Source organism: Amblyraja radiata, chromosome 29 (assembly GCF_010909765.2).
Source record: "Amblyraja radiata isolate CabotCenter1 chromosome 29, sAmbRad1.1.pri, whole genome shotgun sequence".
Lineage (NCBI taxonomy): Eukaryota > Metazoa > Chordata > Chondrichthyes > Rajiformes > Rajidae > Amblyraja > Amblyraja radiata.
The window spans coordinates 20,880,528-20,907,432 of NC_045984.1; the positions used below are offsets into that span (position 1 = coordinate 20,880,528).

Here is a 26,905-nt window from a genome sequence, read left to right on the forward strand (position 1 = left end):
TCAAGGAGGTGAGTGCTCCCACCCGGTAGGTCTCCACCATGGTCGTCGCTGCCAAGAAGGACAAGAGCGAGATCAGGATCTGCATCAACCCGAAAGACCTGAACCTTGCCATCAAGCACCCGCACTACCCCATGCGGACAGTGGAGGACGTCGCTGCACAGGTCGGTCCAGCCACTGTCTTCTCAGTCCTAAATGCCAAGAGCTCCTTCTGGCAGATCCCTCTGGATGAACGTTCCTCCTTCCTGACCACCATTATCACACCCTTCAGCAGGTTCCGTTTTCTCCGCATGCCTTTTGGGATCAACTCAGCAAGCGAGGTTTTCCAGCGCACCATGGAACAGCTGTTTGCCAGGTTGCCGTGCGCTATCATCGTGGATGACATCCTGGTGTACGGGAGGGACGTCGCTGAGCACGACCTGCACCTCCGCCAAGTCCTGGACAGGGCTTGTGAGATCAATCTCAAACTCAACCCGAAGAAGTGTCGGTTCCGCGTTCCGGAAGTCACTTACGTAGGCCGGGGGTCTAAAGCCAGACCCCCAGAAGACGGCAGCGGTCACCGAAATGCCCGCTCCCACCGACGTGTCCGGCCTGCAGCGCTTTCTGGGCATGGTCAACTACCTGGGGAAGTTCATACCCGACCTCAGCGAACTGAGTACTCCCCTGAGGGAGCTGATCAAGAAGGACAATGCATGGTTCTGGCTCCCGCATCACCAGTCGGCATTCGTGGCCCTGAAGTCCAAGCTCGCACGCACCGCGACTCTCAAGTTCTTCGATCTAAACAGTCCAATTGTCCTCACTTGCGATGCATCTCAGTTCGGCCTCGGTGCTGCCTGCCTGCAGCTCCATGACGACCAGCAGCTGCCTGTTTCCTATGCTTCTCGCACCATGACCCCTGCTGAGCAGCGCTACGCTCAGATCGAGAAGGAGCTCCTTGCCGTGGTGTTCGCCTGCTCCAAATTCAAGGACTACATTCTGGGCAACTCCTTCACCATTGAAACTGACCACCAGCCGCTGGTCTCTATCTTGAACAAGCCCATCCATGTTGCCTCTTCCCGTTTGCAGCGGATGATGCTGCAGCTCCAGCGTTTCACGTTCCAGATTGTGTACCGCAAGGGCAAGGATATGTTCGTGGCCGACACATTGTCCCGTGCGCCGCTCCTTTCCGTTGCCCGCCATCCATACGAATCGTCTGACCTGATGGTACTGAACGTTAACATTGTTCCTTCCCAGCAGATGCAGTCCCTGGTCAAACACACTGCCGCTGATCCTGCCCTGCAACAGCTTGCGGGCGTCATCCGCCGTGGCTGGCCTGACCGACACTCTTCCCTGCCGGCTGGTGCCGTGCCCTACTTCCTGGTTCGGGATGAATTGGTGCTGCACAACGGCGTGGTGGTGAAGGGTCACAAGGTCGTGGTGCCGGCCGCGCTGCGGGATCATTACTTTCAAACCGCCCACAACGGCCACCCCAGGGTTGAGGCCACTTTGTCCCAGGCCCAAAGCCAGTTTTACTGGCCAGGCATGGCTCAGGACATCCAGGACAGGGTCTCCGCCTGTGCTGCCTGCAACAGTCTCCTGCCTCATCAACAGCGCCAACCTCTCATGCAGCAGCCGGCACCCGAGTTGCCGTGGATGGATGTCGCCACTGACATATTCGAATGGCGTGGCAAACACTTCCTGGTCCTCGTGGACTCCTACTCCAGCTGGTTCGAGGTGGACCAGCTGCCTTCCCTCACGTCTGCTGCCGTCATCGGGAAGCTTCGCCGCCACTTTTCAACCTTTGGGTCCCCGGCGACTCTCCAATCCTACAACGGCAGCCAGTTTTCAAGCGCAGAGTTCCTTGCCTTCGCCGCCCGTTGGAACATTCGCCACATCACCAGCAGCCCCGAGTATCCGCAAAGCAATGGCCTTGCGGAGCGCGCTGTCCGCAGCGCCAAGGAGCTGCTGGAACATTGTTGGCTTTCTCATTCTGACTTCTACCTTGCCCTCCTCAACCTCCGCAACATTTCCCGGGACCCCGCACTCAGTTCGCCTGCCCAGCGCCTCATGTCCCGCACCACTCGCCCTTCTCTCCCGGTCTCTCAGCAATCCCTCAAGCCCACGGTCCGGAGCCCTGCCGCTGTCAAGGAGCGCATCATCGAGAAGCAGGCCATTCAGAAGCGCTCCTTTGACAAGTCATCCCGTCCCCTTCCCCGTCTGTTCCCGGGCCAGGTTGTCCGGATGCAGTCCCCCTCCGGTCACTACCGGCTGGCCGTTGTCGTTGGCAATGCTGACTCTCCCCGGTCATATCTGGTTGACTACGAGGGCACCGTGTACCGTCGGTCCCGCCAGCACCTGCTGCTTGTCAACGAGCCTGCTCCGCCTCCCGCAGACCCGTTTTCACCGCCTGTCCCTTCCCCCCTGCCCGAAACTCCTTCTGCCCCTGTCACTCCTCGCATGCCCCGGAAACTGCCCTCTCAGCTCTCTGTGCCCCGCTCACGCCAGCCTCCTTCTCCTGCCTCGCCTGCGAGTGTACCTGTTTCGCCTCCCCGTTCTCCTCCTTCCCCTGGGCGCTCTTCACCCGGATCTCCCGTCTCTGTCCCTGCCCCCATCCCTGCGGCTCCTGCGGTTGAGGGGGAAGGCGGGTTGCGCACCCGCTCTGGGCGGTTGGTCAAGCCGCCTGTCCGTTACGGGGTGTTTGAGTAGCCTGTATCATGATATGTTTTAACTGTTCCCTGCGCGGTTTCTAATTCTACCGTATGAGCCGTGGTCGCTCTGTGCAAGTGCAATGCTTTTGTTTCCAAGAGGAAGGATGTAGATCAGTGCATGCTCCTTTAACATAGTGACCTCACCACTACTAACCACTCCCCATTGTCTCTTGTATAATTGTAGCTTCCCCACCTCCAGCTCGCTCTCTAGCTCCAGTTATGACCACGGACAGCTAGTGCATAGTGTGTGTAGTGCTTATAATAAAGTTATCTAGTAAAATACTTTGTGTGACAAGCAAGTCATTTTACAGGTCTAAGCTCTATGGCCAATGTAAAATGACTCAAGTAAGTAGGTCAATGATAGGACCTTGGTGCACTTGAAGAGGATGAGTTTGAGTTTAGTTTTACTTCGGAGTCACGTGAGTGACTACGTGAAGAACCCGCTCAGTGCGCAGGCGCGCCATTACGCCAGCAGTGCAACAGCGGCCGCAACGGGAGTAAGGCTCTCCCGTTACAGATGACCCGGACCGTCAGGTGAGTACCCTGAGGTCGGGGTTTCTTTTACAGGTGAGCCTTTTTTCCGCTTGTGTTTTTTACAGGCAGAGAAAAAGGCTCTGGAACAAAACTGTCCCCCGTTCAAGGAGGAACGGTTTCCCGTTGGGGAGGGGGGCAGCAACAGGCGGTAGGAGCGTTACCCGGTGTTCCGTAATTCCCCGACACCGTGCCGAGGCCAGCCCGCCAGTACCTGAGCAGCGGGCTGGATGCATAGCCACTCGAGAGGCATCCGGCAGGTGTTCCCGATTGGGACGGGACGTCTCTCCACCCGCACGGGGGGAGAGAGAGCCGCCTGAGCCGCTGGAGCGGCTCACGGAGCAGGTGCCTGCGAGACGCGCTGCTTGAGGGGCGCTCTCGCATCTACAAGGCAAAAGCTCCAGAAGAAGGCGGTAGGAACCGGGCGCACCGCTATCCCCATCACCGCGCCGAGCCCAGTCCCGCTAGTGCCTGAACTGCGGGCTGGATATCTAGCCATCCGAACAGGCATCCGGCCGGTGGCATCCGATTCGTCGGACGGGGACATGTCTCTACCTAAAATGGAGGAGAGACAGCCGCCTGAGCTGCATCCAACAGCTATTGGAGCAGCTCCAGCGAGATGCGCAGAAAGAGCGCTCTCGCGAAAAGAAAAAACAAGACTTTCGAAGAAATCTGCCCAACTCCGCAAGAGGAGAAGGGGGGGGCAGCAACAGGCGGTAGGAGCGCTATCCGGGCGCTCCGATATCCCCGACACCGAGCCGAGTCCAGCTCCGCTAATGTCTGAACAGCGGGCTGGAGGCAAAGCCAAACGGAAGAGCAACCGGCCGGTGGCATCCGACTCGTCGGACGGGGACGTCTCTCCACCCAGGAGGGGGAGGGACAGCCGCCTGAGCCGCATGGAGCGGCTCTTGAAGCAGGTGCTCCAGCAAGGTGCACCCCGGGAGGGGAGCTCTTGCAGAGGGAGATCAGGCACTCCCTCTACAGTGCCTCCTGCACTGTCCATTGCATCCTCCTTTCCAGAGGATAGCTTTGCGGACCAGGACTGGGCTGGTCCAGAACAAGGGGTTATGGCTGAAGATTTCGGGAGTATGCAGGGGGTGCAGGAGCAGGAACAGCTGCTTGGTGCAGTGGGCCGCTACGTGTCAAAACCCCGTGCAGGGGAACCGCTAGAGGCCAAACTAGCGGCAAGTATCAATCACCTTTCCAACAGAGCTCTGCAGGGGCAGGTGATTAATGAAGCTTTAGATACCTATACGGCGCCGGAGAACTGTGAACCTCTAAAAAGTACCAGCGGTGAACAGCCAAATCTGGGGACACATTGGGGCAACCATCCGGCACCACGAGCTAAAGCTGCAGCGGATACTCCGACTATTGACAGCAGGCATCACTTCATTTGCTCGTTCTATAAACAACACCGAGATGACCACCAATCAACAGGATACACTCGCGTTGTTGTGTAACACGCAGTTTGAAATTAATAATTTGCGGAAAGAAATCATCAAACCTGCCATCAGTCCTCGATTTGCCGGGCTGTGTAAAACACCAGCCGATAAGCCAGACAGGCTGCTCTTCGGGAAGGCAGGGTATAAAACGAGCAAACTGAAAACACACACCACCAAGTGGCAGCACCCCGCCGCATCCACCAGTAAACATCCGCCATTCAACACTGGTGAAAGCTCGGGGTCCGCTTACTTTCACCGTAAGTCTTTTTTAGACCAGGGCCCAGAGCGGACCCCATGGAAAATGCGCCAACCCCCAACAAACACGCCACATCAGACACCTCGCAAGCCTCGTCCGACCAAAGGGAATCAGAGGAAATACCCGTAACCATGGAGGTAGGTGGGTCTGGTTCCTATCACCTTTTGGGAGGTGGAGGCTTAATACTAACAGGAGGTAGATTGCACCGGTTTGAAGCATAGTGGATATAAAATACAATTCATGTCAGAAAAAACGCCGCCAGTTCAACAATGGCCCCAAAGGGTATTTCTCCCTCCGTCAAAGAGAAACGTGAGGGACAAGCTGAACTGGTGAGACTTATCACAAAGGGGGTAATCGAAAAGACCAAACATGAACCTTTGGAATTTGTATCGAATATATTCACTAAAACCAAAAAAGATGGTGGCTGTCGCATCATCATTGACTTAACATCACTAAACAAATTTGTTAAGTATATACATTTCAAAATGGAGACATATGTTACTGCCAAACAACTGAATTCCAAAGGATATTCGACAAGTAGCAAGAGTAATTGGGAAAATGGTAGCAGCATTTCCGGCTACTCAATTCGGACTTTTGCACTATCAAAAAATTTACAGAGAGCAAAGGTACAGGCAATAAAACGACATACAGGTCACTATGATCGTGTCATGAACTTACCCACTGAAGCAATATCAGAGCTACAGTGGTGGGCAGAAAACGTTTGGCATAGTTTCAGCCCTATCTTTATCACTAACCCTACTTTAGTTACTAAAACAGATGCCACTGCTCAAGGCTGGGGAGCGACTAACTCCATATCCAGCACAGGTGGTAGATGGACTAACCTAGAGTCATCATTACTACTTACACTGGGCATTAACTATCTAGAGATGTTGGGCGCCTTTTATGGTTTAAAAGCATATGTATCTAATATGCAGCACTTGCATGTTCGGTTACAAATTGATAAATACTACGGTGATGGCATATTAACCATATGGGTGGCATAAAGTCATTGTCATGCGACAAATTGGTCAACATGATTTGGCAATGGTGTGTCGAAAGACATATTTGGCTATCAGCTACTTACCTACCAGGTAAGCTAAACACCCATGCCATGAGAAAATTAAATGCCTGGGTTGCAAGTTTGAACAGACCTTACCTGGAACTGGGATTGTCCAAACAAACCATCACCATGTCGGCATCCCTTCGAACATCCACCAGAGGCAGTACTTAACCAGCATCAAAAAAGGGAGAAGTACAGCCAGGAAACAGGGACGACATACGCAACAGCTACAGCCACCAACATACTGGAGTTCCTGGCCTATCTACACCACGATGTAGGGATCAGCTACAGTGCCATCAACAACCAGCGCCAGGACAACAGGCGATGGGATCCCATCCACTGGTGGTAAAACTGATGAAGGGCATTTACAATATCAAGCCCTAAGCCCAGGTATACCCATATTTGGGATATCAGTGTGGTCCTGACATATCTCAGGGAATGGCCACCAGCCAGATCCCCCGGCCTCGAGCAAGCTACACTAAAGACGCTCATGTTGATGGCACTAGTATCCGCTCAGAGGGTCCAGTCACTACACCTATTGCGACTGGACAACATGATCACAGCTCCAGACCAGATCTGTCGTTATCCAGCGACTGATTAAACAGAGCAGACCAGGAACACCTAATCCAGTCGTGGCTTACCCACCAGAACCACGGTTATGTGCCATGACTCACCTACTATCCTACATAGACACAACCAAAATATACGAGGGAGATGAAAAGCCTTGTGGTTCAGTCACAAAAACCTTATGGTCGGGTGACGAGCCAAACCATTGCGAGATGGCTCAAGCAGGTGCTAGAAACTGCTGGGATAAACACTAACATGTACAAATTTTATTCCACCAGGACAGCATCCATGTCGACGGCTAAAGAATGGACATGCCTATAGACCACATCCTGGCTACAGCAGGATGGTGGGGGGGAAAAGACCGTTCAGAAATTTTATAATAAGCCGTTGGCAAAATCTGGTTTATTTGCAGTAAAGATTTACGAACTGCAAATATTTAATTTAAGCCCAGGGGAGCAACTTAATTCTTTGTTGTTATTGTTTAAAAAATACCATTGTGTTTTTCTACAAATAGACTCATTGGTTGATTACGATAACACTTCCTCCCTCAAGAACTTCGGCAGTGAGTGAAATGAAACTTACACGGTTTGAAATCACAGAGCTTTGAAATCTTCACGTAGTCACTCACGTGACTCCGAAGTAAAATAGTAAGATTAAACGAGAACTTACCAGTTTGAGGTTTGATCTGTATTTTATGAGGAGTTACGATGAGGGATTACGTGCCCTCCGCTCCCACCCTCATTATATGGATCAAACTAATAAATTGATGTCTCCTTATCTTTACTATGTTTACTTCAAATAACTGTGTCTATCTGTGATTCCACACCGCTGCTTGGAAGTATGCCGCGCCTGTGCACTGAGCGGGTTCTTCACGTAATCCCTCATCGTAACTCCTCATAAAATACAGATCAAACCTCAAACTGGTAAGTTCTCGTTTAATCTTACTATTTTTTGTCATCCGTACCGAGGTGATGTGAAAAGTTTTTGTTGCGTGCTAAACAGTTAGCGGAAATACTATACATGATTACAATCATGCCATCCACAGTGTACAAATACATAATGAAGTGAATAGCGTGAATTACTTTTGATGAAGGGAGAATAAAAAATGTGATTAATATAGGATTAGTATAAAGGGGTAGATTGCCATCGGCACAGAATCCATGATCCAAAGAGTCAATTTCTGTGCTGTAGCCATCATGACGCTAACGGTCTATGATTATAATTTCCAAATGAAGCAAAGATTGGTACATTGGTATTTTGGTTGCAGCCGATGGAATGTATGGCCAGCAGTGGAGATGAAAACATGATGATGATAGGATGGCAACATCTCATCCACTTTCCATTGTCACACACTTGCTGTGTTAACGTCACTAATACGGAGACCACATCTGACAATATTTAAGGAACGTTTGGTAAATATATTCACTTGTTATCCACTGCAACAAAAGGCAATTCTAGTGAAAGATGAAATTAGAAACAGTACTCACTGGTTGTAGGTGATGGTTCATTGTAACCTGAAAGATTAAAATAATAATTATGTATCTATCGAAATGTGTACATTAAATACGGGAAAATGATTGATTATGAAATTTTCTGACCTTGTTCACACTAATGAAATAAATTTGATGAGAAATCCTTATTTCAGTGATACATACCGTTCACATAGAGGCTGTTACTATCCAGTGAATATGGTCCTAGAGTGTTGATGCCATTAGACAGGTCTCTGAACACACGGTACAATCTAACCCTGTTAACATCCTGGGGATCAGAGTCATTTGTGAAGGTGCAGTTTGCATGCACTCTGGTGCCTTGTGCAGCTGCGGGGCTGTGGAATAGATGCAGAGGGAATTATGTAAATCTGCATGATTTAAAATGTTTTGATTTAAACATGTGTACTTTTACTGAAGTCACACTTGGTGTTGAAGCTAATGCAGACCTGGATGATTGTTAGTTTTCCTTACCTGAATGAGCGAACTCTGCAGCTAGAGAAGGTTTTGTTGACATTACTGCTGCTAAACAGTTGGTTCAGCTGTGAAAAAAACAATGTTTAGGATATCAGACTAACTAAACCACGAGTAATGAATTAACTATATCGTTCAGTAATTTGTCAACTGACCTTCAAAACAATAACACTTGCTGCAGAATTGAATAATGCTGAATTGGGATCTTGTAAATCTGCTACTGAGGCCAAGTTAGTTGCAACAAAGGTCACGTTAAAATCAAAGGGATTTGTTGGCAAATTTGTTGTATTCTGTATTGGTGATATTGCTGTAGAGAAATTGAGGAAAATGATTAAACAATCAAGTAAAAAAATTGCTTTTTGTTGAATTATTGTTAACACTCGGTGTATTGAAGGGAAAGAGTATTACACATAGATGAATAATGTATAGGTTTAAGCTCTATGGCCACTGTAAAATGACCCAAGTAAGTAGGTCAATGATAAGACCTTGGTGCAGTTGAAGAGGATGAGTTTGAGTTTGAGTTTAGTTTTTTGTCATCCGTACCGAGGTGAAGTGAAAAGCTTTTGTTGCGTACTAAACAGTTAGCGGAAATACTATACATGATTACAATCATGCCATCCACAGTGTACAAATACATAATGAAGTGAATAGCGTGAATTACTTTTGATGAAGGGAGAATAAAAAATGTGATTAATATAGGATTAGTATAAAGGGGTAGATTGCCATCGGCACAGAATCCATGATCCAAAGAGTCAATTTCTGTGCTGTAGCCATCATGACACTAACGGTCTATGATTATCATTTCCAATGAAGCAAAGATTGGTACATTGGTATTTTGGTTGCAGCCGATGTAATGTATGGCCAGCAGTGGAGATGAAAACATGATGATGATAGGATGGCAACATCTCATCCTCTTTCCATTGTCACACACTTGCTGTGTTAACGTCACTAATGCGGAGACCACATCTGACAATATTTAGTGAACGTTTGGTAAATATATTCACTTGTTATCCACTGCAACAAAAGGCAATTCTAGTGAAAGATGAAATTCAAAACAGTACTCACTGGTTGTAGGTGATGGTTCATTGTAACCTGAAAGATTAAAATAATAATTATGTATCTATCGAAATGTGTACATTAAATACGGGAAAATGATTGATTATGAAATTTTCTGATCTTGTTCACACTAATGAAATAAATTTGATGAGAAATCCTTATTTCAGTGATACATACCGCTCACATAGAGGCTGTTACTATCCAGTGAATATGGTCCTAGAGTGTTGATGCCATTAGACAGGTCTCTGAACACACGGTACAATCTAACCCTGTTAACATCCTGGGGATCAGAGTCATTTGTGAAGGTGCAGTTTGCATGCACTCTGGTGCCTTGTGCAGCTGCGGGGCTGTGGAATAGATGCAGAGGGAATTATGTAAATCTGCATGATTTAAAATGTTTTGATTTAAAGATGTGTACTTTTACTGAAGTCACACTTGGTGTTGAAGCTAATGCAGACCTGGATGATTGTTAGTTTTCCTTACCTGAATGAGAGAACTCTGCAGCTAGAGAAGGTTTTGTTGACATTACTGCTGCTAAACAGTTGGTTCAGCTGTGAAAAAAACAATGGTTAGGATATCAGACTAACTAAACCACGAGTAATGAATTAACTATATCGTTCAGTAATTTGTCAACTGACCTGCAAAACAATAACACTTGCTGCAGAATTGAATAATGCTGAATTGGGATCTTGTAAATCTGCTACTGAGGCCAAGTTAGTTGCATCAAAGGTCACGTTAAAATCAAAGGGATTTGTTGGCAAATTTGTTGTATTCTGTATTGGTGATATTGCTGTAGAGAAATTGAGGAAAATGATTAAACAATCAAGTAAAAAAATTGCTTTTTGTTGAATTATTGTTAACACTCGGTGTATTGAAGGGAAAGAGTATTACACATAGATGAATAATGTATAGGTTTAAGCTCTATGGCCACTGTAAAATGACCCAAGTAAGTAGGTCAATGATAAGACCTTGGTGCAGTTGAAGAGGATGAGTTTGAGTTTGAGTTTAGTTTTTTGTCATCCGTACCGAGGTGAAGTGAAAAGCTTTTGTTGCGTACTAAACAGTTAGCGGAAATACTATACATGATTACAATCATGCCATCCACAGTGTACAAATACATAATGAAGTGAATAGCGTGAATTACTTTTGATGAAGGGAGAATAAAAAATGTGATTAATATAGGATTAGTATAAAGGGGTAGGTTGCCATCGGCACAGAATCCATGATCCAAAGAGTCAATTTCTGTGCTGTAGCCATCATGACACTAACGGTCTATGATTATCATTTCCAATGAAGCAAAGATTGGTACATTGGTATTTTGGTTGCAGCCGATGTAATGTATGGCCAGCAGTGGAGATGAAAACATGATGATGATAGGATGGCAACATCTCATCCTCTTTCCATTGTCACACACTTGCTGTGTTAACGTCACTAATGCGGAGACCACATCTGACAATATTTAGTGAACGTTTGGTAAATATATTCACTTGTTATCCACTGCAACAAAAGGCAATTCTAGTGAAAGATGAAATTCAAAACAGTACTCACTGGTTGTAGGTGATGGTTCATTGTAACCTGAAAGATTAAAATAATAATTATGTATCTATCGAAATGTGTACATTAAATACGGGAAAATGATTGATTATGAAATTTTCTGATCTTGTTCACACTAATGAAATAAATTTGATGAGAAATCCTTATTTCATTGATACATACCGTTCACATAGAGGCTGTTACTATCCAGTGAATATGGTCCTAGAGTGGTGATGCCATTAGAAAGGTCTCTGAACACACGGTACAATCTAACCCTGTTAGCATCCTGGGGATCAGAGTCATTTGTGAAGGTGCAGTTTGCATGCACTCTGGTGCCTTGTGCAGCTGCGGGGCTGTGGAATAGATGCAGAGGGAATTATGTAAATCTGCATGATTTAAAATGTTTTGATTTAAAGATGTGTACTTTTACTGAAGTCACACTTGGTGTTGAAGCTAATGCAGACCTGGATGATTGTTAGTTTTCCTTACCTGAATGAGAGAACTCTGCAGCTAGAGAAGGTTTTGTTGACATTACTGCTGTTAAACAGTTGGTTCAGCTGTAAAAAAAACAATGGTTAGGATATCAGACTAACTAAACCACGAGTAATGAATTAACTATATCGTTCAGTAATTTGTCAACTGACCTGCAAAACAATAACACTTGCTGCAGAATTGAATAATGCTGAATTGGGATCTTGTAAATCTGCTACTGAGGCCAAGTTAGTTGCAACGAAGGTCACGTTAAAATCAAAGGGATTTGTTGTCAGATTTGGAGTTGTGGTCTGTATTGGTGATATTGCTGTAGAGAAATTGAGCAAAATGATTAAACAATCAAGTTAAAAAATATATTTTTGTTGAATTATTGTTAACACTCGGTGTAAAGAAGGGAAAGAGTGTTACACATAGATGAATAATGTATAGGTCTTGTAGATCAGTGCATGCTCCTTTAACATAGTGACCTCACCACTACTAACCACTCCCCATTGTCTCTTGTATAATTGTAGCTTCCCCACCTCCAGCTCGCTCTCTAGCCCCTCCCAATCCCTCACCCCCACGACTAGAGGAAAATGGAAGAGTCCACCAGATAGACACCGATGTGCAGCCGAGCGTGGCCAATGAGATAAGGGGCCGGAGAGCTGCGCTTTTTAAAAATGTATTTATTGCCAGTACTAGTGTCGTTTTATCGCCTTAAAACAGTATTATTCTGAAATGGAGGGCAAGGAAAATTACATGAAGGGTTGTTTAGAGACTACAGTGCGTTGTGACAGCATATGTACGAAAGGCTTATGATAGTATCAAAAATATTATACGCCTTTGTTGGGTGGAGCAGGATGCACTAATGGGGAAACCATTAATAGCAATGGGATGGTCCATTTGTAAACTGGGTTATAAAGAATAATTGTTCTGTTTGATTGCTATAAGAATCTAAGCAAATTTCCAAAGAATAAGTTTATAATTTCACCATATCTACAATACAAAGGAGTCGATTATTCTCTCAGACTGGCCTTTTGAAATTATTTGTCTGACTAGTTCAGTTTTACATTTGTTAAGAAGTATTATCTAAATTCAGTTTTATTTTTGTTATGGCAATATGAACTAAAGGGAGATTAAGGATGATACTTACTGGTTAAAGCTGCTGACTCATGGTAACCTATAAAACAAAACAAATACATTTAGTAAAAATGACCGTTATTAAAAGCCCAATGTTGTAATTAATTATCAGGTTGATGTAGACAGTGATTCGCAGAGTCACACCAAAGCAGGTCATGGGACCTGAACTGAAATGAAGGTGCATGAACTGGCTGAGCATGAGCTAGAGAAATGGATAGGTCAGGAGGTCAGGAGGACATGAATGGAGGGGACGAAGAGGAGCTAACCAGTTGTCCATGGAGCCCACGCTGTCGTTCAGTAAGACAGTTGGTGATTTGTGTCAACTCTACTCTATACCCAATCTCATGCAGTACCCAAATATCTATTAATTCCTGTCCTTAAGCGAACAGTGCCAGAGGTTTGCAACCCTTCTGTGTGAGGAAATTCCTCTTTATCTCAGCCTTAGAAACCAGGACTGTGACAGGGAGCGAAAGGCAGGAAATGGAGAGGGACAGGCAACAGACTGGGAGAAGCAGCAGACGAGGAGTAGACCAGAGGCAGTATTGGAGAGGGACAGACAACCCCTTTACTAGGGGTAAGAGTGAACTAGAGTAGACCATCACAAGAAAAATATTGTTTTTAAAGTAACGGTTTGGATGAGAGAATACATAGACATTAAATGTTATCAGGTAACAGTGTTAAAAGAACAATAGATATTTAATGACTATGAATATATACCATTCACAAACAGGCTGTTGGTGTCCAATGAATATGATCCCAAGGTAGTGATGTCTTCTGTTTTGTTCTGAAATTCATGGTAAATTTGAACTTCATCAACTTGGGCTGAAGTTAGGATTTTGAAGATACAGATTGCCTCCACTGTAGTATTACCGTCACTTGTAGGTCTAAGCATGGACAAAGAGCAGGTGGTTAATTAGTTTTAATCTTTTCATCCTATTACCAAATAATTGATGCTTATTGTAAATTGTTTCTAGCATTAACAATTGCTATTATTGTTAATTATAGCAATTGTTAATGCTAGAAAGACATATTAATTTAATGGATAGATTTATATCATGAACAGTTAAAGATGTGTTTCTATCATATATGCTGTCTGCCCTGCTGAATATTTGCAACACTTTCAGTTTTCTGTATAATTATTTTTCTCCACTAAAATTATGACACATATTGTGCCGGACACAAGCCTGGTATCACTGCCTGTTACCTTCCAAACGTCCTATTCTGGACCTAAAGTATCGTGGGGAAAGAGTGGCTCAGTGGTGCAGCTGCCTCTGTGTCAGAGATCCGGGTTCAATCTTGTCCACGAGGGCTCTCTGAGTGGAGTTTGCATATTCTCCCAGTGACTGCATGGGTATCCTCCAGTTCCTCTGGTTTCTCCCACATGCTTAAGACGTGCGTGTTTGTAGGTTAGGTGGCCTCTATAAATTGTGCTTAAAGTGTGGGAAGCGAATGAGAAAGTGGGATAACATAGAGCTAATGTTTAACGGCTGATCAATTGTTGACCTGAACTTAAGCGGAAAGGCCTGTTTCCATGAAGCCCCGAATTCAAGTTATTTCAATGTCTACATACCAGCAATTTGACACAGAAATGTCAATAACCAACAAGATCCAAAACAGCACTTGAGTGTGACAATACAGTGACAAAATCAACTCCTCAGATTGTCCAGAGTGTTTATTTATCATAAGCACCACAAATGAACCAAAACAATTAAACTCTTACATGCCACAGGTACATTAGATACAAAATAATATTTACAATAATTTATCAGTTATTGTAGGTAAACTAGTCCATGACTGGTGCAAACACCAGACTATAAAAAGGAGAGTAGAATTTTCTTACCATGACTTGCTATTTAATATTATTTAATATACGCAGACTATTTGAGCATTAAAAAAAGCTTTGCATTCATGTGATCTTGGAATTTTCAAAGAAATAACAAATTTCTTACCGGAAAGTTACAGACTGACATCTTGAAAATGTTGAGTTTACCCTGCTATTGGCAAACAGACTATTCAGCTGTTGAAAATTAAAAATTTCATTTTAGTATGTAAAGTATAATGAAGTGTAATATTCTCTATCCTAATCATAAATAATATTTTTTTTACCTGATCAACAATGAATACAGATTCAATGACATAGGCTGGGGAACTGATATTTTGTAGACTTGGTGTGAATGGCAGTGTGAGCACATTGAAGGTGACGTTAAATAGTTTTCTCTTCATTTCATCAACTGGTTTAACCGTAACTGGTACTATGGGTGGTTCCACTACACGAGAAAGAGAAACAAAGTAAATTGAAGTTAAAAATATTAACCTTGCACAAAGAAGGATGATGACAAATTAAATGCGATTTTCCTATGTATGCAGCATGCATATCAAAAGTTGAACAAATTGGAGCCATGCCCAATGAAGAATAGACACATCTACTGCTCTAAAAAGTAATGAATTCCAGTGTGTCTGATTATTTTACAATCCCAGAAATGCATTGATCTCACTGGGAAAATGCACTTTTAATTCAATTTAAAATGGTATCAATGCCCACAGGCAATGGGTTGGTCAAGCCTCATCCACTTTCCATTGTTACTCACTAGTCGCCACTGCATCACTAATATGGAGGCGACATCTGACAATATGTGTTGAATGTTTGATAAAGAATATTCACTGTTGTTATCCACTACAATAAAAGGAATTTAAGTGACATATAGCATTAGAAACAGTACTCACAGGTTGCAGGTGATTCGTGGTAACCTGAAAAAAGAAAGAATATTTACACATCCGGTGAAAAGTCAACATTAAATAGGGGAACATTATATTTGTTCACTCTAATGTAATGAATCCGATTAGCAGAAAATCCTCCTTTCTTTGGTACATACCGTTCACATAGAGGCTGTTGCTGTCCAATAAATATGATCCTAAAGCGGTGATGTCATTAGACAGGTCTCTGAACACACGGTACAATCTAACCCTGTTAACATCCAGGGGATCAGAATCACTTGTGAAGGTGCAGTTTGCATGCACTCTTGTGCCTTGTCCAGCTGAGGGGCTGTGGAGTAGATGCAGAGGCAATTTAATAAATCCGCTACTCCCTGGTTAACTCATCCCTTCCCACCCAAATCACCTCCTCCCCAGGTACCTTCCCCTGCAACCGCAGATGATGCAACAGCTGTTGATATGCCTCCTCCCTGAGCCCGGACAGTCCATGAACCCTAACAGTCCTTTAAAGTTAGGCAGTGGTTCACTTGCACCTCCTCCAACCTCATCTACTGTAACCATTGTTCAAGATGTGGACCCTTATACATCGGCGACCAAACGTAGACTGGGTGATCGTTTTGCGGAACATCTTCGCTCAGCCCGCCTGAACTCACCTGATCACCCAGTTGCCAGACACTTTAATTCTCCTTCCCATTGCCACACTGACTTTACTGTCCTAGGTCTCCTCCATTGTCAGAGTGAGGCTAAAAGCAAATTGGAGGAACAGCATCTCATATTTCGCTTAGGCAGCTTACAGCCCAGAGGTATGAATATTGATATCTCTCACTTCAGGTAGACCTGGCATTTCCTCTCCATATCTCTCCCCCACCCAAGTCGCACTACCTTCTCGTTTTAACCCTACAAACTGCTAACAATGTCCTGTTTCCTTTATCATCGTTACTTTTCTGCATATCCTTTATTCATTGTTCTTTATCTCTCCACATCTTTGTCATTATCTCTCATTCCCCTTATACCTAACCAGTCGGAAGAAGGGACTCAAGCCAAAACGTTGTCCATTCATTATCTCCGGAGATCCTGCCTGTTCAGCTGAGTTACTCCAACATTTTATGTCTAAAAAATGTTATATCTGTATGATTTAAGATTTAAGATTTAAACACCTGTACTTTTGTTGAGGTCAAATGCAGCAAACGCAGACCAGGATGATTCTTAGTTTTCCTTACCTGAATGAGAGAACTCTGCAGCTAGAGAAGGTTTTGTTGACATTACTGCTGCTAAACAGTTGGTTCAGCTGTAAAAAAGTGATGGTTTGAGTATCAGACTAACTAAACCATGAGTAATGAATTAATTATATCGTTCAGTAATTTGTCAACTGACCTGCAGAACAATAACACTTGCTGTAGAGTTGAACAATGCTGAATTGGGATCTTGTAAATCTGCTGCTGAGATCAAGTTTGTTACAACGAAGGTCACGTTAAAATCAAGGGGATTTGTTTGCAAATTTGGAGTTGTGGTCTGTATTGGTGATATCGCTGTTAAGAAATTGCGCAAAATTATTAAACAATCAAATAAAAAAAAGCTTTTCGTTGAATTATTGTTACCACTTGGTGTAAAGAAGGGAAATAGTGTTACACATAGATGAATAATGTATAGGTCTAAGCTCTATGGCCACTGTAAAATGACCCAAATAAGTAGGTCAATGGTAGGACCTTGCTACAGTTGAAGAGGATGAGTTTGAGTTTGCGTTTGAGTTTAGTTCTTTGTCATGTGTACCGAGGTAAAGTGAAAAGCTTTTGTTGCATGCCAATCAGTTGGCGGAAATACTATACATGATTACAATCATGCCATCCACAGTGTACAAATACATGATGAAGGGAATAATGTGAATTAATTTTCATGAAGGGAGAATAAAAAATGTGATTAATATAGGATTAGTATAAAGGGGTAGAGATTGCCATTGGCACAGCATCCATGATCCAAATAGTCAATTTCTGTGCTGTAGCCATCATAGAAACATAGAAACATAGAAATTAGGTGCAGGAGTAGGCCATTTAGCCCTTCGAGCCTGCACCGCCATTCAATATGATCATGGCTGATCATCCAACTCAGTATCCCGTACCTGCCTTCTCTCCATACCCTCTGATCCCCTTAGCCACAAGGGCCACATCTAACTCCCTCTTAAATATAGCCAATGAACTCGCCTCGAATACCCTCTGTGGCAGAGAGTTCCAGAGATTCACCACTCTCTGTGTGAAAAAAGTTCTTCTCATCTCGGTTTTAAAGGATTTCCCCTTTATCCTTAAGCTGTGACCCCTTGTCCTGGACTTCCCCAACATCGGGAGCAATCTTCCTGCATCTAGCCTGTCCAACCCCTTAAGAATTTTGTAAGTTTCTATAAGATCCCCTCTCAATCTCCTAAATTCTAGAGAGTATAAACCAAGTCTATCCAGTCTTTCTTCATAAGACAGTCCTGACATCCCAGGGATCAGTCTGGTGAACCTTCTCTGCACTCCCTCCATGGCGATAATGTCCTTCCTCAGATTTGGAGACCAAAACTGTACGCAATACTCCAGGTGTGGTCTCACCAAGACCCTGTACAACTGCAGTAGAACCTCCCTGCTCCTATACTCAAATCCTTTTGCTATGAAAGCTAACATACCATTCGCTTTCTTCACTGCCTGCTGCACCTGCATGCCTACTTTCAATGACTGGTGCACCATGACACCCAGGTCTCGCTGCATCTCCCCTTTTCCTAGTCGGCCACCATTTAGATAATAGTCTGCTTTCCTGTTTTTGCCACCAAAATGGATAACCTCACATTTATCCACATTATACTGCATCAGCCAAACATTTGCCCACTCACCCAGCCTATCCAAGTCACCTTGCAGTCTCCTAGCATCTTCCTCACATCTAACACTGCCCCCCAGCTTAGTGTCATCCGCAAACTTGGAGATATTGCCTTCAATTCCCTCATCCAGATCATTAATATATATTGTAAATAGCTGGGGTCCCAGCACTGAGCCTTGCGGTACCCCACTAGTCACTGCCTGCCATTGTGAAAAGGACCCGTTTACTCCTACTCTTTGCTTCCTGTTTGCCAGCCAGTTCTCTATCCACATCAATACTGAACCCCCAATGCCGTGTGCTTTAAGTTTGTATACTAATCTCTTATGTGGGACCTTGTCGAAAGCCTTCTGGAAGTCCAGATACACCACATCCACTGGTTCTCCCCTATCCACGTTACTAGTTACATCCTCGAAGAATTCTATAAGATTCGTCAGACATGATTTACCTTTTGTAAATCCATGCTGACTTTGTCCAATGATTTCACCACTTTCCAAATGTGCTGCTATCCCATCTTTAATAACTGACTCTAGCAGTTTCCCCACTACCGATGTTAGACTAACTGGTCTGTAATTCCCCGTTTTCTCTCTCCCTCCCTTCTTAAAAAGTGGGGTTACGTTTGCTACCCGCCAATCCTCAGGAACTACTCCAGAATCTAAAGAGTTTTGAAAGATTATTACTAATGCATCCACTATTTCTGGAGCTACTTCCTTAAGTACTCTGGGATGCAGCCTATCTGGCCCTGGGGATTTATCGGCCTTTAATCCATTCAATTTACTCAACACCACTTCCCGGCTAACCTGGATTTCACTCAATTCCTCCAACTCCTTTGACCCGCGGTCCCCTGCTATTTCCGGCAGATTATTTATGACTTCCTTAGTGAAGACGGAACCAAAGTAGTTATTCAATTGGTCCGCCATATCCTTGTTCCCCATGATCAACTCACCTGTTTCTGACTGCAAGGGACCTACATTTGTTTTAACTAATCTCTTTCTTTTCACATATCTATAAAAACTTTTGCAGTCAGTTTTTATGTTCCCTGCCAGTTTTCTTTCATAATCTATTTTTCCTTTCCTAATTAAGCCCTTTGTCCTCCTCTGCTGGTCTCTGAATTTCTCCCAGTCCTCCGGTATGCTGCTTTTTCTGGCTAATTTGTACGCATCATCCTTCGCTTTGATACTATCCCTGATTTCCCTTGTTATCCACGGATGCACTACCTTCCCTGATTTATTCTTTTGCCAAACTGGGATGAACAATTTTTGTAGTTCATCCATGCAGTCTTTAAATGTCTTCCATTGCATTAAATGTCTTCCATTGCACTAACGGTCTATGATTATCATTTCCAATGAAGCAAAGATTGGTACATTGGTATTTTGGGTGCAGCCGATGGAATGTATGGCCAGCAGTGGAGATGAAAACATGATGATGATAGGATGGTAACATCTCATCCACTTTCCATTGTCACACACTTGCTGTGTTAACATCACTAATAGACAACATCTGACAATATTTAGTGACCGTTTGGTAAATATATTCACTGTTGTTATCCACTGCAACAAAAGGTGATTTTCGTGAAAGATGAAATTCAAAACAGTACTCACTGGTTGTAGGTGATGGTTCATTGTAACCTGAAAGATTAAACGAATAATTATGTATTTGGCAAAATGTGTACATTAAATAGGGGCAAATGATTGATTATGAAATTTTCTGAACTTTTCACTCTAATGCAATAAATTTGATCAGAAGTAAATCCTTATTTAAGTGGTACATACCGTTCACGTAGAGGCTGTTACTATCCAGAGAATATGGTCCTAGAGTGGTGATGTTATTAGACAGGTCTCTGAACACACGGTACAAATTAACCCTGTTAACATCCTGGGGATCAGAGTCAATTGCGAAGGTGCAGTTTGCAGTCACTCTGGTGCCTTGTGCAGCTGCGGGGCTGTGGAATAGATGCAGAGGTAATTGAGTAAATCTGCTTAACTTAAGATGTCAGACAGTTTGGGAATAGAAACTATTGATTGAAACATTGGGGAATAGAAATTATTTATATACTCAAGCACATAATATGTATGTCATTTGCCAGAATAAATGTAGGCGGGGATATGGCATTCAATTAGCAAAATAAATTAAATATTTCCTCTATAGACTGTTTCTGTGCAATTATTGATTCCTGAGGTATTTTTTTTACAAAAATTAATACATTGGGAATGGGATGAGCCATGATATTGGGAATCAACAGTACATCAGAGCTCATCAGAGATGGGTTTTCATCACTGCAATCCATGGCCTGGATCTGTTTCCTCTCAAACCAATGCTAAAGCAGATCTTGTAAGCACTTGGTGGCAACATTTACATCAGTCGACCACAATATCTGCATGATGCGGGAAATGTCTAGAATCTGAAAGTCACCTTCTGATTTTCTGGTGCACCACTGCATGTCCATGAACCTACACATCATTGTGTCCATGGCACATGAAGTACTTGGGATGCACCACCATGGATGTTGTGAAACTCCCTAGAAATCCACAAAAATTGGTTTGGGAATTATTTTTGAGAAAAACAAGTCTAAATATGAGCTTGCCATTTTTCTATCAGAGTTGCCATTTAGGAAATGTTGATGCTCTTGCAGTTACATGTGCTTTTCTGAGGTCGCACGTGGTGTTGATGCAAATACTGACCCGGATTAATCTTAGTTTTCCTTACCTGAATGAGAGAACTCTGCAGCTGAAGAAGGTTTTGTTAACATTACTGCTGCGAAACAGTTGGTTCAGCTGTAAACAGGCAATGGTTAGAGTATTAGACTATCTGAACCATGAGTAATGAATTAATTAAATCAATCAGTAATTTGTCAACTGACCTGCAAAACAATAACACTTGCTGTAGAGTTGAACAATGCTGAATTGGGATCTTGTAAATCTGCTGCTGAGGTCAGGTTTGTTACAACGAAGGTCACGTTAAAATCAAGGGGATTTGTTTGCAAATTTGGAGTTGTGGTCTGTATTGGTGCAATCGCTGTTAAGAAATTGCGCAAAATTATTAAACAATCAAATTTAAAAAAGCTTTTTGTTGAATTATTGTTAACACTTGGTGTAAAGAAGGGAAAGAGTGTTACACATAGATGAATAATGTATAGGTCTAAGCTCTATGGCCACTGTAAATTGACCCAAATAAGTAGGTCAATGGTAGGACCTTGCTGCAGTTGAAGAGGATGAGTTTGAGTTTAGTTCGTTGACATGTGTACCGAGATAAAGTGAAAAGCTTTTGTTGCATGCTAATCAGTTGGCGGAAATACTATACATGATTACAATCATACCATCCAGTGTACAAATACATAATGAAGGGAATAATGTGAATTACTTTTGATGAATGGAGAATAAAAAATGTGATTAATATAGGATTAGTATAAAGGGGTAGATTGCCATTGGCACAAAATCCACGATCCAAAGAGTCAATTTCTGTGCTGTAGCCATCATGACACTAACGGTCTATGATTATAATTTCCAATGAAGCAAAGATTGGTACATTGGTATTTTGGGTGCAGCCGATGGTATGTATGGCCAGCAGTGGAGATGAAAACATGATGGTGATAGGATGGTAACATCTCATCCACTTTCCATTGTCACACACTTGCTGTGTTAACATCACTAATACGGAGACCACATCTGACAATATTTAGTGAACGTTTGGTAAATATATTCACTTGTTATCCACTACAACAAAAGGCAATTTTAGTGAAAGATGAAATTCAATACAGTACTCACTGGTTGTAGGTGATGGTTCATTGTAACCTGAAAGATTAAAAGAATAATTGTGTATTAGGCAAAATGTGTACATTAAATAGGGGAAAATGGTTGATTATGAAATTTTCTGAACTTTTCACTCTAATGCAATAAATTTGGTCAGAAGTAAATCCTTATTTAAGTGATACATACCGTTCACGTAGAGGCTGTTACTATCCAGAGAATATGGTCCTAGAGTGGTGATGTTATTAGACAGGTCTCTGAACACACGGTACAAATTAACCCTGTTAACATCCTGGGGATCAGAGTCAATTGCGAAGGTGCAGTTTGCAGTCACTCTGGTGCCTTGTGCAGCTGCGGGGCTGTGGAATAGATGCAGAGGTAATTGAGTAATTCTGCTTAACTTAAGATGTCAGACAGTTTGGGAATAGAAACTATTGATTGAAACATTGGGGAATAGAAATTATTTATATACTCAAGCACATAATATGTATGTCATTTGCCAGAATAAATGTAGGCGGGGATATGGCATTCAATTAGCAAAATAAATTAAATATTTCCTCTATAGACTGTTTCTGTGCAATTATTGATTCCTGAGGTATTTTTTTTACAAAAATTAATACATTGGGAATGGGATGAGCCATGATATTGGGAATCAACAGTACATCAGAGCTCATCAGAGATGGGTTTTCATCACTGCAATCCATGGCCTGGATCTGTTTCCTCTCAAACCAATGCTAAAGCAGACCTTGCAAGCACTTGGTGGCAACATTTACATGAGTCGACCACCATATCTGCATGATGCGGGAAATGTCTAGAATCTGAAAGTGACCTTCTGATTTTCTGGTGCACCATTGCATGTCCATGAACCTACACATCATTGTGTCCATGGCACATGAAGGACTTGGGATGCACCACCATGGACGTTGTGAAACTCCCTAGAAATCCACAAATATTGGTTTGGGAATTCTTTTTGAGAAAAACAAGTCTAAATATGAGCTTGCCATTTTTCTATCAGAGTTGCCATTTAGGAAATGTTGATGCACTTGCAGTTACATGTGCTTTTCTGAGGTCGCACGTGGTGTTGATGCAAATACTGACCCGGATTAATCTTAGTTTTCCTTACCTGAATGAGAGAACTCTGCAGCTGAAGAAGGTTTTGTTAACATTACTGCTGCGAAACAGTTGGTTCAGCTGTAAACAGGCAATGGTTAGAGTATTAGACTATCTGAACCATGAGTAATGAATTAATTAAATCAATCAGTAATTTGTCAACTGACCTGCAAAACAATAACACTTGCTGTAGAGTTGAACAATGCTGAATTGGGATCTTGTAAATCTGCTGCTGAGGTCAGGTTTGTTACAACGAAGGTCACGTTAAAATCAAGGGGATTTGTTTGCAAATTTGGAGTTGTGGTCTGTATTGGTGATATCGCTGTTAAGAAATTGTGCAAAATTATTAAACAATCAAATTTTAAAAAGTTTTTTGTTGAATTATTGTTAACATTTGCTGTAAAGAAGGGAAAGAGTGTTACACATAGATGAATAATGTTTAGGTCTAAGCTCTATGGCCAGAGTAAAATGACCCACATAAGTAGGTCAATGGTAGGACCTTGCTGCAGATGAAGCTTTTGTTGCATGCTAATCAGTTGGTGGAAATACTATACATGATTACAATCATACCATCCAGTGTACAAATACATAATGAAGGGAATAATGTGAATTACTTTTGATAAATGGAGAATAAAAAATGTGATTAATATAGGATTAGTATAAAGGGGTAGATTGCCATTAGCACAGAATCCACGATCCAAAGAGTCAATTTCTGTGCTGTAGCCATCATGACACTAACGGTCTATGATTATAATTTCCAATGAAGCAAAGATTGGTACATTGGTATTTTGGGTGCAGCCGATGGTATGTATGGCCAGCAGTGGAGATGAAAACATGATGGTGATAGGATGGTAACATCTCATCCACTTTCCATTGTCACACACTTGCTGTGTTAACATCACTAATACGGAGACCACATCTGACAATATTTAGTGAACGTTTGGTAAATATATTCACTTGTTATCCACTACAACAAAAGGCAATTTTAGTGAAAGATGAAATTCAAAACAGTACTCACTGGTTGTAGGTGATGGTTCATTGTAACCTGAAAGATTAAAAGAATAATTATGTATTTGGCAAAATGTGTACATTAATTAGGGGAAAATGATTGATTATGAAATTTTCTGAACTTTTCACTCTAATGCAATAAATTTGATCAGAAGTAAATCCTTATTTAAGTGATACATACCGTTCACGTAGAGGCTGTTACTCTCCAGAGAATATGGTCCTAGAGTGGTGATGTTATTAGACAGGTCTCTGAACACACGGTACAAATTAACCCTGTTAACATCCTGGGGATCAGAGTCAATTGCGAAGGTGCAGTTTGCAGTCACTCTGGTGCCTTGTGCAGCTGCGGGGCTGTGGAATAGATGCAGAGGTAATTGAGTAAATCTGCTTAACTTAAGATGTCAGACAGTTTGGGAATAGAAACTATTGATTGAAACATTGGGGAATAGAAATTATTTATATACTCAAGCACATAATATGTATGTCATTTGCCAGAATAAATGTAGGCGGGGATATGGCATTCAATTAGCAAAATAAATTAAATATTTCCTCTATAGACTGTTTTTGTGCAATTATTGATTCCTGAGGTATTTTTTTTACAAAAATTAATACATTGGGAATGGGATGAGCCATGATATTGGGAATCAACAGTTCATCAGAGCTCATCAGAGATGGGTTTTCATCACTGCAATCCATGGCCTGGATCTGTTTCCTCTCAAACCAATGCTAAAGCAGACCTTGCAAGCACTTGGTGGCAACATTTACATGAGTCGACCACCATATCTGCATGATGCGGGAAATGTCTAGAATCTGAAAGTGACCTTCTGATTTTCTGGTGCACCATTGCATGTCCATGAACCTACACATCATTGTGTCCATGGCACATGAAGGACTTGGGATGCACCACCATGGACGTTGTGAAACTCCCTAGAAATCCACAAATATTGGTTTGGGAATTATTTTTGAGAAAAACAAGTCTAAATATGAACTTGTCATTTTTCTATCAGAGTTGCCATTTAGGAAATGTTGATGCACTTGCAGTTACATGTGCTTTTCTGAGGTCGCACGTGGTGTTGATGCAAATACTGACCCGGATTAATCTTAGTTTTCCTTACCTGAATGAGAGAACTCTGCAGCTGAAGAAGGTTTTGTTAACATTACTGCTGCGAAACAGTTGGTTCAGCTGTAAACAGGCAATGGTTAGAGTATTAGACTCTCTGAACCATGAGTAATGAATTAATTAAATCAATCAGTAATTTGTCAACTGACCTGCAAAACAATAACACTTGCTGTAGAGTTGAACAATGCTGAATTGGGATCTTGTAAATCTGCTGCTGAGGTCAGGTTTGTTACAACGAAGGTCACGTTAAAATCAAGGGGATTTGTTTGCAAATTTGGAGTTGTGGTCTGTATTGGTGATATCGCTGTTAAGAAATTGTGCAAAATTATTAAACAATCAAATTTTAAAAAGTTTTTTGTTGAATTATTGTTAACATTTGCTGTAAAGAAGGGAAAGAGTGTTACACATAGATGAATAATGTATAGGTCTAAGCTCTATGGCCAGAGTAAAATGACCCAAATAAGTAGGTCAATGGTAGGACCTTGCTGCAGATGAAGCTTTTGTTGCATGCCAATCAATTGGTGGAAATACTATACATGATTACAATCATACCATCCAGTGTACAAATACATAATGAAGGGAATAATGTGAATTACTTTTGATGAATGGAGAATAAAAAATGTGATTAATATAGGATTAGTATAAAGGGGTAGATTGCCATTGGCACAAAATCCACGATCCAAAGAGTCAATTTCTGTGCTGTAGCCATCATGACACTAACGGTCTATGATTATCATTTCCAATGAAGCAAAGATTGGTACATTGGTATTTTGGGTGCAGCCGATGGTATGTATGGCCAGCAGTGGAGATGAAAACATGATGGTGATAGGATGGTAACATCTCATCCACTTTCCATTGTCACACACTTGCTGTGTTAACATTACTAATACGGAGACCACATCTGACAATATTTAGTGAACGTTTGGTAAATATATTCACTTGTTATCCACTACAACAAAAGGCAATTTTAGTGAAAGATGAAATTCAAAACAGTACTCACTGGTTGTAGGTGATGGTTCATTGTAACCTGAAAGATTAAAAGAATAATTATGTATTAGGCAAAATGTGTACATTAAATAGGGGAAAATGATTGATTATGAAATTTTCTGAACTTTTCACTCTAATGCAATAAATTTGGTCAGAAGTAAATCCTTATTTAAGTGATACATACCGTTCACGTAGAGGCTGTTACTATCCAGAGAATATGGTCCTAGAGTGGTGATGTTATTAGACAGGTCTCTGAACACACGGTACAAATTAACCCTGTTAACATCCTGGGGATCAGAGTCAATTGCGAAGGTGCAGTTTGCAGTCACTCTGGTGCCTTGTGCAGCTGCGGGGCTGTGGAATAGATGCAGAGGTAATTGAGTAATTCTGCTTAACTTAAGATGTCAGACAGTTTGGGAATAGAAACTATTGATTGAAACATTGGGGAATAGAAATTATTTATATACTCAAGCACATAATATGTATGTCATTTGCCAGAATAAATGTAGGCGGGGATATGGCATTCAATTAGCAAAATAAATTAAATATTTCCTCTATAGACTGTTTCTGTGCAATTATTGATTCCTGAGGTATTTTTTTTACAAAAATTAATACATTGGGAATGGGATGAGCCATGATATTGGGAATCAACAGTACATCAGAGCTCATCAGAGATGGGT

The 26,905-nt window shown here is 42.4% G+C and overlaps 1 protein-coding gene and 1 long non-coding RNA gene across 2 annotated transcripts in view; both read right to left on the minus strand.

The window, feature by feature from the left end:
- LOC116989447 (mucin-16-like) overlaps positions 1 to 26,905 on the minus strand; it is a 102,697-nt gene that overhangs the window by 29,933 nt on the left and 45,859 nt on the right. Inside the window, exons 48-71 of the mRNA XM_033046827.1 lie at positions 26,410 to 26,579; positions 26,239 to 26,265; positions 25,388 to 25,542; positions 25,234 to 25,301; positions 24,300 to 24,469; positions 24,129 to 24,155; positions 23,278 to 23,432; positions 23,124 to 23,191; positions 22,190 to 22,359; positions 22,019 to 22,045; positions 21,115 to 21,269; positions 20,961 to 21,028; positions 20,027 to 20,196; positions 19,856 to 19,882; positions 16,788 to 16,942; positions 16,634 to 16,701; positions 15,575 to 15,744; positions 15,426 to 15,449; positions 14,808 to 14,968; positions 14,651 to 14,718; positions 13,419 to 13,585; positions 12,715 to 12,741; positions 11,735 to 11,889; positions 10,041 to 10,108 (exon numbers count right to left, since the gene is read on the minus strand). Of these exons, the coding sequence (XP_032902718.1) occupies positions 10,041 to 10,108; positions 11,735 to 11,889; positions 12,715 to 12,741; positions 13,419 to 13,585; positions 14,651 to 14,718; positions 14,808 to 14,968; positions 15,426 to 15,449; positions 15,575 to 15,744; positions 16,634 to 16,701; positions 16,788 to 16,942; positions 19,856 to 19,882; positions 20,027 to 20,196; positions 20,961 to 21,028; positions 21,115 to 21,269; positions 22,019 to 22,045; positions 22,190 to 22,359; positions 23,124 to 23,191; positions 23,278 to 23,432; positions 24,129 to 24,155; positions 24,300 to 24,469; positions 25,234 to 25,301; positions 25,388 to 25,542; positions 26,239 to 26,265; positions 26,410 to 26,579 (2,520 nt within the window). The remainder of the gene's footprint in view (positions 1 to 10,040; positions 10,109 to 11,734; positions 11,890 to 12,714; positions 12,742 to 13,418; positions 13,586 to 14,650; positions 14,719 to 14,807; positions 14,969 to 15,425; positions 15,450 to 15,574; positions 15,745 to 16,633; positions 16,702 to 16,787; positions 16,943 to 19,855; positions 19,883 to 20,026; positions 20,197 to 20,960; positions 21,029 to 21,114; positions 21,270 to 22,018; positions 22,046 to 22,189; positions 22,360 to 23,123; positions 23,192 to 23,277; positions 23,433 to 24,128; positions 24,156 to 24,299; positions 24,470 to 25,233; positions 25,302 to 25,387; positions 25,543 to 26,238; positions 26,266 to 26,409; positions 26,580 to 26,905) is intronic.
- LOC116989448 lies at positions 8,028 to 8,521 on the minus strand. The gene is made up of 3 exons (XR_004416248.1): positions 8,502 to 8,521; positions 8,196 to 8,365; positions 8,028 to 8,054 (listed from the first exon to the last, which is right to left on the minus strand). It is a non-coding gene; the product is annotated as an uncharacterized LOC116989448 (long non-coding RNA).